This window comes from Branchiostoma belcheri, unplaced genomic scaffold (assembly GCF_001625305.1).
Source record: "Branchiostoma belcheri isolate BF01 breed outbred unplaced genomic scaffold, Haploidv18h27 scaffold94, whole genome shotgun sequence".
In the NCBI taxonomy this organism is placed as follows: Eukaryota; Metazoa; Chordata; class Leptocardii; order Amphioxiformes; family Branchiostomatidae; genus Branchiostoma; species Branchiostoma belcheri.
The window spans coordinates 67843-81071 of NW_017804620.1; the positions used below are offsets into that span (position 1 = coordinate 67843).

Sequence of the window (13229 nt, forward strand, 5' to 3'; positions counted from 1 at the left end):
CTTTTCTGCTAAAAGTAAGCAGTCAAATTTCTTACTTTTGTGTGATTTCTACTTTTCATATGCTTGAAGATGGCACAAAATACTTAAGACAATGCAATACTTGAAACTGTGGTCTTGTAAGTGCATGTAGCACTAAATATGTGCCTTAAACCTTCTTGCTTGGACTTTGGTCTTTCCAACTTTGTACTTGACAGCACTTTATAAAAGTTTGTTTCTTTTTGCCAGACTAGTAAGTTTGAGACTACCAGAAGATGTCTGGAAACGGACAGTACCTCGGACTAGACTTCAGCACCCAACAGGTGAGTTTGTGAGACGAGTTTTGGGTTATTTTGAGGGAGAAAGTTGGAGGGGGCGTGGCACAGGTGTGTACAGGTGTGTGCAGGTGTGGGTTGGTCTTCTAAGGTCCAGTAAACTTGAATTAGCTTGCCTAAAATAAAATTTCTGTAATTTTTTTATATAAGGCGAAAGGAGTTTTTAACAATTGCAGTTGACTTGTACTAAAAGTCAAATATAATGACATTTTAGAATGAAATATATTATTGTTTTACTTTATCATTAGTGGTAGAATTCTTCATATTTATCTGTATGTTTGTATTGTATTGTATGTCACAGTTTAAGGCCACTCAATACTTTTACTTCTATGGTAGAACTTTAGTAGTATGGTATGAATTATTATAGAAATGGATAGTGAGTGTGTGTCAGTGAAAAGTAGAATAACTCAGTAATAGTAGTGTCCAATATCGATTGGTGCCTCTTTATGTGTATACTTGTATTGTATGTCCCACATTAAGGCCTTAGCTACTTTTACTTTATGGTAGAACAGTAATAGTACTGTCATATATATCCAAGGAGGTTTCCATGTAGTACCGGATAGAATCACTATAATAGTAGTATCTAAGTGTCCAACATTAGATTGTCTTAGTTTGTATGTTTGTCTCATTATGTTCCAGATTAAGGCCATAGCAGTGGATGACAGTCTGAAGGTAGTGACCGAGGCTGCTGTACAGTTTGACACCGACCTGCCTGAGTTCAGGTCAGCTGAGATTAAAATTACTTACTCCAGTATACTATTAGTTGATTTAAAAGTGGTCTTTCCTGGTTAAACCTCAGTCTCTGTTAGAATAACAACACAGGTTCCAAAACAGTAAAATGTACCCAAATAGGGGGAATAATTGGCCAGGGGGGGAGTTCATTTGCCAGAGAGGGAAATGAAATCCTAACGGTGAACCCACTCCACTGGCCCCCTTAGGAAGCCTTCAAGGCCTGGTGGAGGCTAAGTAAACCTTCAGCCTACACACTGATATGGCCTTTTGGCTAACTTCTCTTTACAACATCACCACAAGATTCAATAAGGCAGCAGGGGGTAGCAGGTAAAAAGTGACCAGTTTTGTGTATTTTGTCTGTCTAGGACTCAAGGAGGGGCTCACCAACACGACGATGGTCTGACTGTTACAGCTCCTACAGCCATGTGGGTCAAGGTATGGGAATACTAGATATCCATAGATATAAGTATACACTAGATATAAGTAATAATCCATACAATAGCACAAAGAAAATCACAATGCAAAATCATGGTAAGATTGGGATATGCATCACAAAAAAAGATGAGTTTTTTTCCCACACCGTAATGATAATATACTCCATCTAACTTAATGTTTTTTTTTTTAATTTCATGCTTCCTTGCCTCCAGGCTTTAGACATGCTCCTCTCCAGGATGAAGGCTTCTGGTTTCAACTTCAGCCGAGTCAAGGCTTTGTCTGGAACAGGACAGGTAGGGCATGCAGTAGATACACAGAAATCACTGCAGAGTAAACAACTGAAGGTGTTCTGCATCTCAGTGTTTTTGAAACAGTCTGCAGTAGGAGAATACATGGTTTATGTAGATGCATGAAAAACATGAATTTCCTTTGTATCTAAATATCTAAGATAACAGAACTGGTATACGATCGAAGAGGATAGTTCTTTCCTCGTTATATTAGGAAGAATCAGTCACATATAGATAAACAATTAGTAGAATATTCATAAATCAGTGACTTTTTTTTTTTTTAGTAGCAAACACGTACCTCCAAATTTGGAGGTACATGTTTGCTATGTTTAAAAAAGTCACTGATTGATAAATATTCTACTAACAGCAAGAATGTGACCATTTTGGATTTCTCTATGCAGCAACATGGCAGTGTGTACTGGAAGACAGGAGCAGCCTCCACTCTGCAACATCTGCAGCCAGATAAAACACTGTACGAACAACTCAAGGTATGGAGAAAGGAACTAGGATTTTTGTAAAAGCTCTTATTTGCAATTCCATGCCCTGAGGCAAGTGGATAGATAGATAGATACATACATACATACATATATACATACATGCATACAATACATATATATATGATTAGGATATAGTGCATATAAACACTAGACCAGCCTCCAATCTGTTTGAATAACTCCAGATTTGGAGGAACCTTTTTGCAAGCATTTTTTCATCGCAAGTTCAGATCTTAAGGTTAATGGCAAGTAAATAAGTACTTGAGTAGTAGAGCACACAATTAGTATTTGCAGTGCAGTGAAGTTTGTGAAAATGATTGGGAAATAGGTAACTGGACAGGATAAATAACTGTTCCATGTATCTTGAGAAAAATGAGATGCTTATATATTAATTAATGCTGATTGGTCAATACCTAAAACTCGAGCAGAGCGCCCTGCACCAGAGAGGCTCAGTAAAAAGTATAAAAGGAGGAGTGGTCCGATCTCTGTCATTCTTGACAAAGACTGAATTAAAGTCGAAACCGGTCGAATTCCGTCTCATCGTTGTCATCTTCCCATCGCTACGAATGATGTTCCATATGTTGTTTGATATTTTCAGGACAGTTTTTCAGTGGAAGACTCCCCCATATGGATGGACTCGAGCACCACGGCCCAGTGCAGGCAGCTAGAGCAGGCAGTGGGAGGGGCACAGGTAACATGATTTTTTCCAACACATAAAATACATACGATAGGTGTATGTATTTGATGTGATGTGACAAATAAAATACATACTTCTGGTTCTGGTTCTCTGCCATAGCTTAGTTGGGGCAGCATAATGTTTGGCAAAGGTTTTCCACTGCTGACGATCTTCTGCCAGTCTGGCTATCTGGTACATACACTTATTGTATGTATGTTATGTGTTGGAACAGAGCATAAACTTATGATAAAAGTACATACGATAGGTGTATGTTATATACGTCTTCCAGGGCCCCGCTGTAAAGCAGTGTCTTCACAGAGACAGTCTACCCTGGACAAATAAAACAGAAATAAACAAATAGAGAAAACTTCAAACTATTTCCACACATTTTTTGTGGTATTTGCTTGTCTGAGAGTCACAGAAACAGATGTGCAGTTTTCAATGAAATAACATGAGGTTTATTATTGTGAAAAATGTTATCCTCTTCACAGAAACTTGCAGACATCACTGGCTCCAGAGGTTATGAGGTAAGGCTCAAAATGTCCTTTTATATCTTTATTATAAAAACAGAAGTGTTATGTAATTTTACATGAGTTATACTGGTATATTCGTAGAGACTCCGAAACCATTATTTTGACATAATTTAATTGAGGAAAAACTGTAATGTGTGTAACTTATCGTGTTTAATTTTTGTTTTGCTCCCACAGAGATTTACAGCAAACCAGATTGCAAAGATCAGCCAGAACAACAGAGCTGCATATGACAACTGTGAGGTAGTTATCTTTTTCTCCTTTTTCCAGACTCTGTAAGTTTGAAGCAAAATATTACAAATTGACCACATAGCCTGAATGATTGTCCAGAAATGTTAGCCAGCAATAGGCCTAGGGTTACCATTTGCAACCCAATCTGGTCGAGATGTTGTTTGTTTTTATCTAGTCATGAACATGTCAAATCGGCCTACAGGCTGCTTCACATTGAGTAAAACAGGTGTCTTATGCCATAGTGGCGTCGGTGGCGCAACGGTTAGAGTGTTGGACTTGGAACCGAGAGGTCCCGGGTTTGATACTCACCGTGGCCCGACGTTTTGCCCTTGGGAAAGGCACTTTACACGACTTCCCCACCTGTACGGTGGAGTGACGCCCACCAAGCCTCTTGGGCTAATCTGTCTAACTGTGTGCCAGAAACAGTCACTATGGATTTGGTGCGCCGATGTGACAACATCTGCACATTGGCCACTGAGAGCCCTTAAATTTTTTTTAATGCCTAAAGACGGTTTAGTGTTTTATGTGGACGAAGAAAGAATTGAGCGTTGATATTTTTTCCACTTCCTCCAGCGAATCTCCCTAGTCAGCAGTTTTGCAGCCTCCCTGTTCCTGGGTAACTATGCACCCATCGACCATAGCGACGGTGAGTGGAAGTCTTCTTCAATCATAATGTTTAGACTTAACATCTGTGTCCATAATATCACCAGGGTCCATAATATCACCACCTGGAGAAATAGTGTTCTTAAAGATATTTTTACTGCAACATACCCTAGGTATGTACATTTGATGTGTAAAGGAGTGCATACCAAAAGTATGTTGCAGTAAAAATATCTTTAAGCACACTGTTTCTCAAGGTGGCAATATTATGGACCCTGGTGATATTATGGACACAGATGTTACATTTACTTGATAAGAATAGCATAAAAGGACAACATCAACATACGTCGATGAAGGTTAGACATCCAGGTAATACGATACGCCAAAAAGCAGTTACTCAAGCAACTGGATATGATTTCAAAATCGTATCCAGTTGCTTGAGTAACTGCTTTTTGGCGACAACATTAACACTCATATTGGCAGAAGTCCCAGTCTGTAATGGTGAGTGGTTCACTTCAGTCAACAGTTAAAGATAAAGAAAACAGTATGGACTTCAAGTTGCCAGGCAGCAGAGGCCGCGGCAGGCCGAGAAAAACCTGGGTGGAGTGTCTCCAGAGGGATATTAAGGAGTGTGGTCTGTCTAGCACAGACACACAGGACAGAGCCAGCTGGAGACGAGGTGTCCAGAACAGCCGACTGCTGCCCACCCCTGGGACAGGGAAACCGACAGCAGTATAATCTAAACCAGGATAGTGAGGATAGTGAGTGAAAACAGTATGGCTTCTAGACCTAACAAAAAACACTCATATTGGTAAAAAGATATCATAGTGTTGTTGCAGCTGTAGTTTCCCAAGTGATTGATAGAGGGGGCTGCTGTATGGTAGCTACAAAGTCTGAGCATCCAAATCTGTCAGAAATTTCGTTTTTCATTCAAAGGTAATCACAATAATCCATTGAAAGTATCAGAGTTGAGTTAGCAGTAACATCTTACTGATGTGTTTTTCCAGGTTCTGGGATGAATTTGCTGGACATCTGTGAGAGGAAGTGGTCACAACCGTGCCTTCAGGTAAAACTGACTTCATCAGTAATAAAACTAGACATACGGGTATATGAAGCAAGTTTAAACTGCAATTTGTAACACAACAAATTGGACTTACCCAAATTTTTGACTGTACAACTCCAGTCTTTGTCAAGGAATGAACAATCCACCGCTTCCGTGACGTCACACAGATAACACACGTGACTCTGTGAGCAGTGGATCATGGGTTGGTGTTGCAGAAAGTCTGTGGCGCCCCTGTCTCTGTAATTCCCTGATGTACATGTAGATGGCCTCTTTAATCCCTCGTGCAAGGAAGTCCGGTTCTGAGTATAGTTGTACATGTATATCCTTAGAGACTCCAAAGCTATTCTTTTGACATAATTTAATGAGAGAATGAAACACTGACTTGTTGTTTTCCCAGGCATGTGCTCCAGGGCTGGAGGAGAAGCTGGACCAGCCTGTTCCTTCATTTGAAAACCTGGTAAGGCAACAACAACTCATATCAATCAATCAATAGTCTGTGCTTATAAACCTGCATTTCCCCTCTGGTCTCTCAGTCAATGACGAAAGCTAGTGGATACTAGCTGAAATGTCTGACTGTTTCCAAAATCATATCTGGTTGCTTGAGTAACTGCTTTTTTGCATATCTTATTACCTGGATGTCATTGACGCAACAACATTACTCAATAATGCAGACCATTAGGAAATTATTCTTCTATCCACTGACTTTCTTTAATCTTAAATTTACATATTTCTACCTCTTTTCTGTTGACATGTACACTTCTTTTCAAGGGAACTTTTGTATATCAAATTTTCAATTGCAACAATATTAACAATTGGACAATGTATCACTAATATAATTCATATTAAACCAAACCAATCCATATTAAACCCATGACAATATAACAATAGTCTGGTGAGAGGATATACAAATGACCTTGAATGTGAAGAAATGACCTTGTGTGTTGCAGGGTTCCATTTCTGCCTACTATGCAGACAGGTACGGATTCTCCCCTGACTGTAAGGTCATCACTTTCACTGGAGACAACTCAGGTCAGTAACTTATATTTCTACTCTAAACCCCCTTGCAGCTTCCTTATGAACTGCAGCCTTTAAACACACCAGTTTTGTCACACTGTCATTAAGTACAGTACTAGCTGTAAGTTAGGACTGCTCACAGTAGTAAGGACCGCTGCTCTTTTTGATAAGTGCGGTTGGTTTCTTGAGCATGCTTGACTTTTAGCAGCTGCGTGGTTCAAACCTTACAGTCTAGTTTGAAGTTTAACATCTTGAAGAGGTGACAATCACCTGTTATGTCAATCCTTCCACAAATGTTATAAATCTACATAGATAAATAAATAAAGAGAAAAAAGCAAACATGAATTGTTTCCTTTTCTTCCAGGCTCGCTGGCAGGCATGAGGCTACAGCAGGGGGACATCGCAGTCAGCCTGGGAACAAGCGACACCCTGTTTCTATGGTTACAGCAGCCCCGCCCCGCCCTGACTGGCCACATCTTCTGTAACCCTGTGGACGGACATGCCTACATGGCGCTGCTCTGGTAACGGTTGAATCAGCGGTTTTCCACCCTCCCGAGCAGGGTCAGTGACGCCGCCCAAAACAGCTCCCGTCACTCCTATTGTACCATTTTGGGCCATAATAGGATGCCTAGACCTGTTTTTATTTATTTCTTTTTTTCACCCACCTGCTCCATTATTTTTCTAGAAAAATCCATTAACCAAGAAATTAAATTGGTGTGGCCTAAAGGTCCAAGATTTTTCTTTGAAAGGTAAACAGGTTTGATACATCTACATTTGTATATACCGGTAAACCCAGTACGTGGACCAGTGCAGGTAGACATCAGAAATAGGCTGCACAGCCCCAGTTAAACCTGCATTAACCTGCAGGTGGTATTTCGAGCCCTGTATGGTCTAACGTAGCACGTTGGCAGAACGTACTGCGCCTGCGCAGAACCCTGTATTTTCACGATTTTTGTTGGATTTTTGGTCAACGTTGCATCAGAATTTTGCCTGTTGCAAAGGATATCTTTTCCTATGTAACATTTGGAAACTACAGACGGGATGTTAACCTTATATGCGCTAGTACTACCTTATATGAGACGTTCTGCCGAAGTGCTATGTACAATACATTACGAGTTTCACGCAGGTGCAGTGCGTTCTGCCGACGTGCTGTCTAACATACATGTAATACTATTTGTAATTGTAATTTAAGTGTTTAAATTTTTTCCAGCTATAAGAACGGCTCCCTGACGAGGGAAAAGATCAGGGACAGCTCTGCTGATGCATCCTGGGAAAAGTTCAGCCAGGCGCTACAGAGCACGCCCATGGGCAACAACGGCAATGTCGGTGAGGTCATGTGAGGTGATGTTTTACAGTGTAGAATAAAGGCCATAACCTTTTTCAGGCCTTTGGGGCAGTGGGTTGTTGATCCACTGTGTCTGAGACGTGGTATTGGAAAGTTCATCTGTGTTGTTAGTTACATGTTTAAAGTTAAAACTTTTGGTCCAACACAAGAAAGTTCTCAAACCTAGAGCTTTCGACCAGTCACTCTGGTCTTCCTCAGTAGACTGACCCATCGCAGTTCAATGAAGGGAGATGGGCCAGTGTTGACGTCACACTTGAAAGAATCCATGTGACAAGCTTCACTGGGTTAGTCTACTGAGGAAGACCAGAGTGACTGGTGGAAAGCTCTAGGTGAGAGAACTTTTTTGTGTTGGATCAAAAGTTTGAACTTTAAATGAGACTTTTTTGTCTCCTTCCCCAGGAATATACTTCGATGTGCAAGAGATCACTCCCTACGCTGTCGGTGTCCACAGGTTCAACTCTACAGACCAGAAGGTGGGAACTCACAAAAACTATAACCTCCGTAGCAGGCTTATAGAACTGGGGGGTTGGTGGTCTTCGGCTGTTTTCTGATTAGCCCAGTTCTAAACGGGGGTAATTCAGAAAATATCACATAAAAGTTCCCAAAGACCATGAAGACCCCCAGATCCCCCAGTTTTTGGCATGTTATGGAGGCTACAAAAACTACATGTCTTTTACAATGAAACATTCCTTCTAAAAGGGGAGCATTGACTGTTGTTACTAGTAGTATTTTGTTCCTAATAGCATCTGTCCTTGGTGCTGAAATACTGGTGCACTCCCATGTAGGTTGAGTCCTTCCCCCCAGCAGTGGAAGTAAGAGCTCTCGTGGAGGGACAGTTTTTAGCCAAGAGGGCGCATGCTGAGATGCTGGGATACAGTGTCGGTTAGTTCTATCTTATATCTATTTATTTATTACTTCCAAGACAGAAGTATTGTTTTGAGTAATGCTGGTTTGGGTTTGTGTATTTGGTTAGTCTGGCCCCCACAGTTTGTAGGTTTATGTAATATATACTCCACAGTCTCAGTGGTTTTATCCACTATAAGGATCAATGTATAATCTACTGTATGATTGTTTGTGACTGCGACTTCAAAGAACTAAACTGTGAAGTTATACTTAGTATTGTCTACAACCTGTATATTTATTGGTCTTTTAATCCCGTACCTGAATAGCTTATTTTAGAATGTATACCTCTATTTTTTAACATGTCGATGCTTTTTAACTGCAACGAACCAATAAAACCATCTTGAATATTGAATCTTAATCAATAATTGCATGACTCTTCTGTTGTTCTGCAGGCTGCAATACCAGGGTGCTGGCCACAGGGGGCGCTTCTTCCAACACCTCCATCCTTCAGGTGTTGTCTGACGTCTTTAACGCACCTGTGTACATCTTAGACACGGCCAACTCTGCCTGCCTGGGGTGTGCCTACAGAGCTAAGCACGGTCAGGGGTTTTCCTTGTTCTTCGACTTATTTTGACATGGTTTTAGGCATTTTACTGCGGGCTTTCTTTTTTGTACTGGTACCTTTTTTTAGCCTCTACCAGGCTTGGGGAGGCGGCTGGAAAGAGTAGAAATCGGCCAAATAGAGAGATAAGCATTCCAAGGGAGTTTGTCCGTTGAGAGAACATTTCGCCGCACCCCATGTTCTCTCAACGGACAAACTCCCTTGCCATGCTTATCTCTCTATTTGGCCGATTTCTACTCTTTCCAGCCACCACCCCAAGCCTGTTTTTTTATGCCAGCCCAAATTCGGGTGGCAACTGGTAACTGCCTTGTAAATGGATACTGTCTGGTCAATTTGATACTGTCTTTGTAGTCATCAAAAGATGACGGCTTGGAGATTACAAAATCTGCACATTTGCCACTAAGAACCAAATTTTTTTTTCTTCAGGTTGGTTGGGAAGCAGCAAGGTGCAGTTCCAGCAGGTAGTACAGGGGGCGCCGGAGTACAAACTTGCCGTCACCCCCAGCCCAAATGCCAAACAGGTAAGGGACTGTCTAGTAGGTGGATCATTTGTTACTGGAATCCATGAAAGGTGGGTCTGGATGATGAACGGCAGATATATCTCAAGATATTAAGCTGGTGTGTTACGCTGAATGGCGCCGTTTATATACCGGCTATACAGAAACAGATGATCCACGGGATGGATTGCAATCTTATTTAGTAGGTGGGTAGGTGGGGTGAACTGGATGGGGAAGGTCAATTTTGGTCACCTGGTAATTGACCTTGGTACTGCAGTATACAAGTGTGGTGCAATATTTCATGATTGCTCATGATTGTTATTGTTTGGGTGATTGATTGTGTGTTCAGTATGGTTGATATTATTGATTGATTGATTGTTCATTTCCTCAGGTCTATGATCCACTAGTTGGAAGGTACAAGAGGCTGGAAGACCAGATTGCTGGACAATGAACATCATCAGATCACGTGCTCATGTTCTGATGACATCATTTGCTGACAGATCACATGCTCATGTTCCGATGATGTCACTTTGCTGACAGATCACGTGCTCATGTTATGATGACAGCACTTTTTCTGTGTAATATGATCATGATTTTTTTATACGAAAGTTTCCAAAATCTAACCATTTTAAGAAATGATAGCTTGCAATTTCATCTGTGTTGTTAGAAATCATTCTAAAGCAAAGTTGAACTGCTTCCATAGTCCAATCACAAAATTGGACCAAATTTTCAACTGTTCGATTGTTTGTTAGTTTTTGTAAAGGAATGAGCAATCCACCACTTCTGTGATGACACATTATGAAGTTAGTGACTTGGTGAGCAGAAAGTTTGATATGTTCCTGATGGAAAAATGATGTTATGAATTAAGGTAGCTAGTCTGAATTAGCTACAATAAGTGTGAAAGGTACTAATTGCCGTAAAGGCAGGACCAAGTAGATTCATTAATGGAATCTTTTAATTAATCTCAATGCTGATATGTCCCACGTGCAATGAAATGTGTAATATTGATATGGAGCCATCATACATAGTGCAAATAAATGTAGCATTTAAGTTTCTTTTGATCCATAGAAATATGGGAAAACTGGAAGAAAAGGGGGAGAAAATTATTGTAAAAATATTCAATATGTAATACATTATATGGCATGCAGTCACTGATACATGTGAATAAGTATAAACATTAAATTTGATGTTAAAGCTTTTGCTACCTTTTTAAAATCTTGTTTACAAGGTTTATGATCTCAAAATTTGAAAATGAAATTTTTTTTTTTTTGCCCACCATGTTTTTCCCCCTATCGCATTAGATTTGTAGTCAGATGAGGATGTCATCCATAAAATTTACTTGCTGTGGCCTAAATATATTGCATCGAATGAATGAGAATTTCAATACATATAAATATATACTCGCCAACGTTCGTTCACACTGGGTATATTTTGACAACCTTCCTGGCAGCGTCAGGGGTGCAAGGGAATACAGTGCAATTCTACGGAATACTGTCAGTGCAATTTTACGGAATACAGTGCAATTTTCCAGAATACAGTGCAGTTTTACGGAATACAATGCAATTTTCCAGAATACAGTGCAATTTTATGGAATACAGTGCAATTTTCCAGAATACAGTGCAATTTTCCAGAATACAGTGCAATTTTCCAGAATACAGTGCAATTTTCCAGAATACAGTGCAATTTTAGAATACATTGCAATTTACAGAATACAGTGCAATTTTGCGGAATACAGTGCAATTTTGCGGAATACAGGGCAATTTTACAGAATACAGTGCAATTTTACGGAATACAGTGCAATTTTACAGAATACAGTGCAATTTTACGGAATACAGTGCACTTTTACGGAATACAGTGCAATTTTGCGGAATACAGTGCAATTTTGCGGAATACAGTGCAATTTTGCGGAATACAGTGCAATTTTTCGGAATACAGTGCAACTTTTCGGAATACAGTGCAATCGTATTAGTTAGGCCTTTATACAGTGCGCTTTTTACTAGTAAAATTGCACCGTGTACTAATACGATTGCACTGTATTCCGTAAAATTTCATTTTATACTCTGGCACCCTTGAGCGTGCCGCAATGTTTTGCTGCTGACGTTTGCCCACGTTGTTTACCGTACAGTGACCCTGACTTTCATCTTTCGTTTGTTTTTGTTCAGCTCATCGTTTGCGCTTTCATGGCCTTACCCTATGTCAGGTCATGCGGCTGTGCCGGCTATGGACCACACCCCCTCCGGGGAGCAACCGTCATTTCGAAACTAGGCTCAACTGTAGCACGTTTTGAGTCAGGAAGTGAAATATACGTGACTTGGTTATGTTTTAAAGTGTGGTTATCTCCTAAAAACGCCCACGGATCTGTATTTTTAGTGATATCCGGTGAGATATGCAGGGAAAGCCCTCTGGTTTTTGAGGGGGCGAGCTGCGGTTGACGGGCGCGCCTGCGGTTTCATGCATACCGTGGGTTTTCCGGCAGGCCGCGCTGCACTTGAAAGGCGGGCTCTGATTGGTCAAGATTTTTTCATCGTCGCGATCATCTCCAAGCAGATCTTTGGAGGAAGAATGGTAATATTTCATGGTTTAACCCATTTTCCAACAGTTGAAGAAAAATACTAAAAAGGGGCTTTGAATGAACGTGCGCTGATTCAAAAACCAAATCACCAATTGCTTAGACTATAACCGCAAAATGTTCTCTCCCAGCGGACAAACTCCCCCGGCATGTCATCTCTCTATTTGGCCGATTACTACTCTTTCCAGCCGCCTCCCGAAGCCTGATAGAGGCTAGTTTTGATCCACTCACACAGGCAAGGACCCCTACTCTTTTCAATATCATAATAAATAAGTGTGGGATCCCCAAACACGTAACGGGACCTCCATTCAGTCCCCGAGGTCTTTCTATATCATCTTGATTTTTTTTTTCGCATTACATAATAATGTTCTACCTGGATGCCTTACGTCAGACATATCTGCTTGGAGATTACATGTCAACCGCGTAGCCCGTTGCCATGGCAACGATTTGAGAGGTAAAATTCCTTCGGTTTGACGCTGAGCCAAGTGTGCGATGGAACATCCTAGCGACTGATGCCAGGGGTATTGAGGATGTTGGATTCTAGCCTCCACCAGGCCTTTCTACGGGAATACGGATCGGCAAAAATGAGAGTAAAATTGGCCAAGGGAGTCCGGCCGCGGGGAGGTAGTTTCTTTCCCTCCGAAGCGCGGCCAGTCAAACCTACAAGGCGGCCGAACTCCCCTGGCAAATATTCTCCTATATATAGCCAGCGTAGTTAGTCTGGTAGAGACTAGTTGGATTCTGTCCAGTTTAGGATAGGATATACCCCTTCAACTTCCCAGCAAAGTGCCAAATCCCTTTATTGAGGTATTTAAGCGAGTGCTTAACAGTCTTTGCCAAGTTAACAAGGCTGGCTGAAAAATGTAGTCAAATAGGGAAATTCGCCGATGAAGGTTAGACATCCAGGTAATAAGATACGCCACAAAACATTTAAGAAACTGGATATGGTTTTGGAAACGGTCAGACGTTTCAGCTAGTAT

At 40.9% G+C, this 13229-nt stretch overlaps 1 protein-coding gene across 1 annotated transcript; it reads left to right on the forward strand.

The window, feature by feature from the left end:
• The first annotated feature begins 207 nt into the window (after window positions 1–207).
• On the forward strand, window positions 208–10937 carry LOC109461614 (xylulose kinase-like). Its single transcript, XM_019757992.1, has 19 exons — window positions 208–299; window positions 951–1033; window positions 1409–1478; window positions 1691–1771; window positions 2167–2253; window positions 2858–2950; window positions 3427–3462; window positions 3643–3708; window positions 4270–4342; window positions 5304–5362; window positions 5757–5816; window positions 6307–6388; window positions 6738–6894; window positions 7584–7699; window positions 8118–8191; window positions 8504–8600; window positions 9014–9160; window positions 9610–9704; window positions 10072–10937. The coding sequence occupies exons 1-19, from the start codon at window positions 252–254 to the stop codon at window positions 10129–10131; spliced, it is 1584 nt and encodes a 527-aa protein (XP_019613551.1). The 5' UTR covers window positions 208–251; the 3' UTR covers window positions 10132–10937.
• The last annotated feature ends 2292 nt before the right edge of the window (window positions 10938–13229 follow it).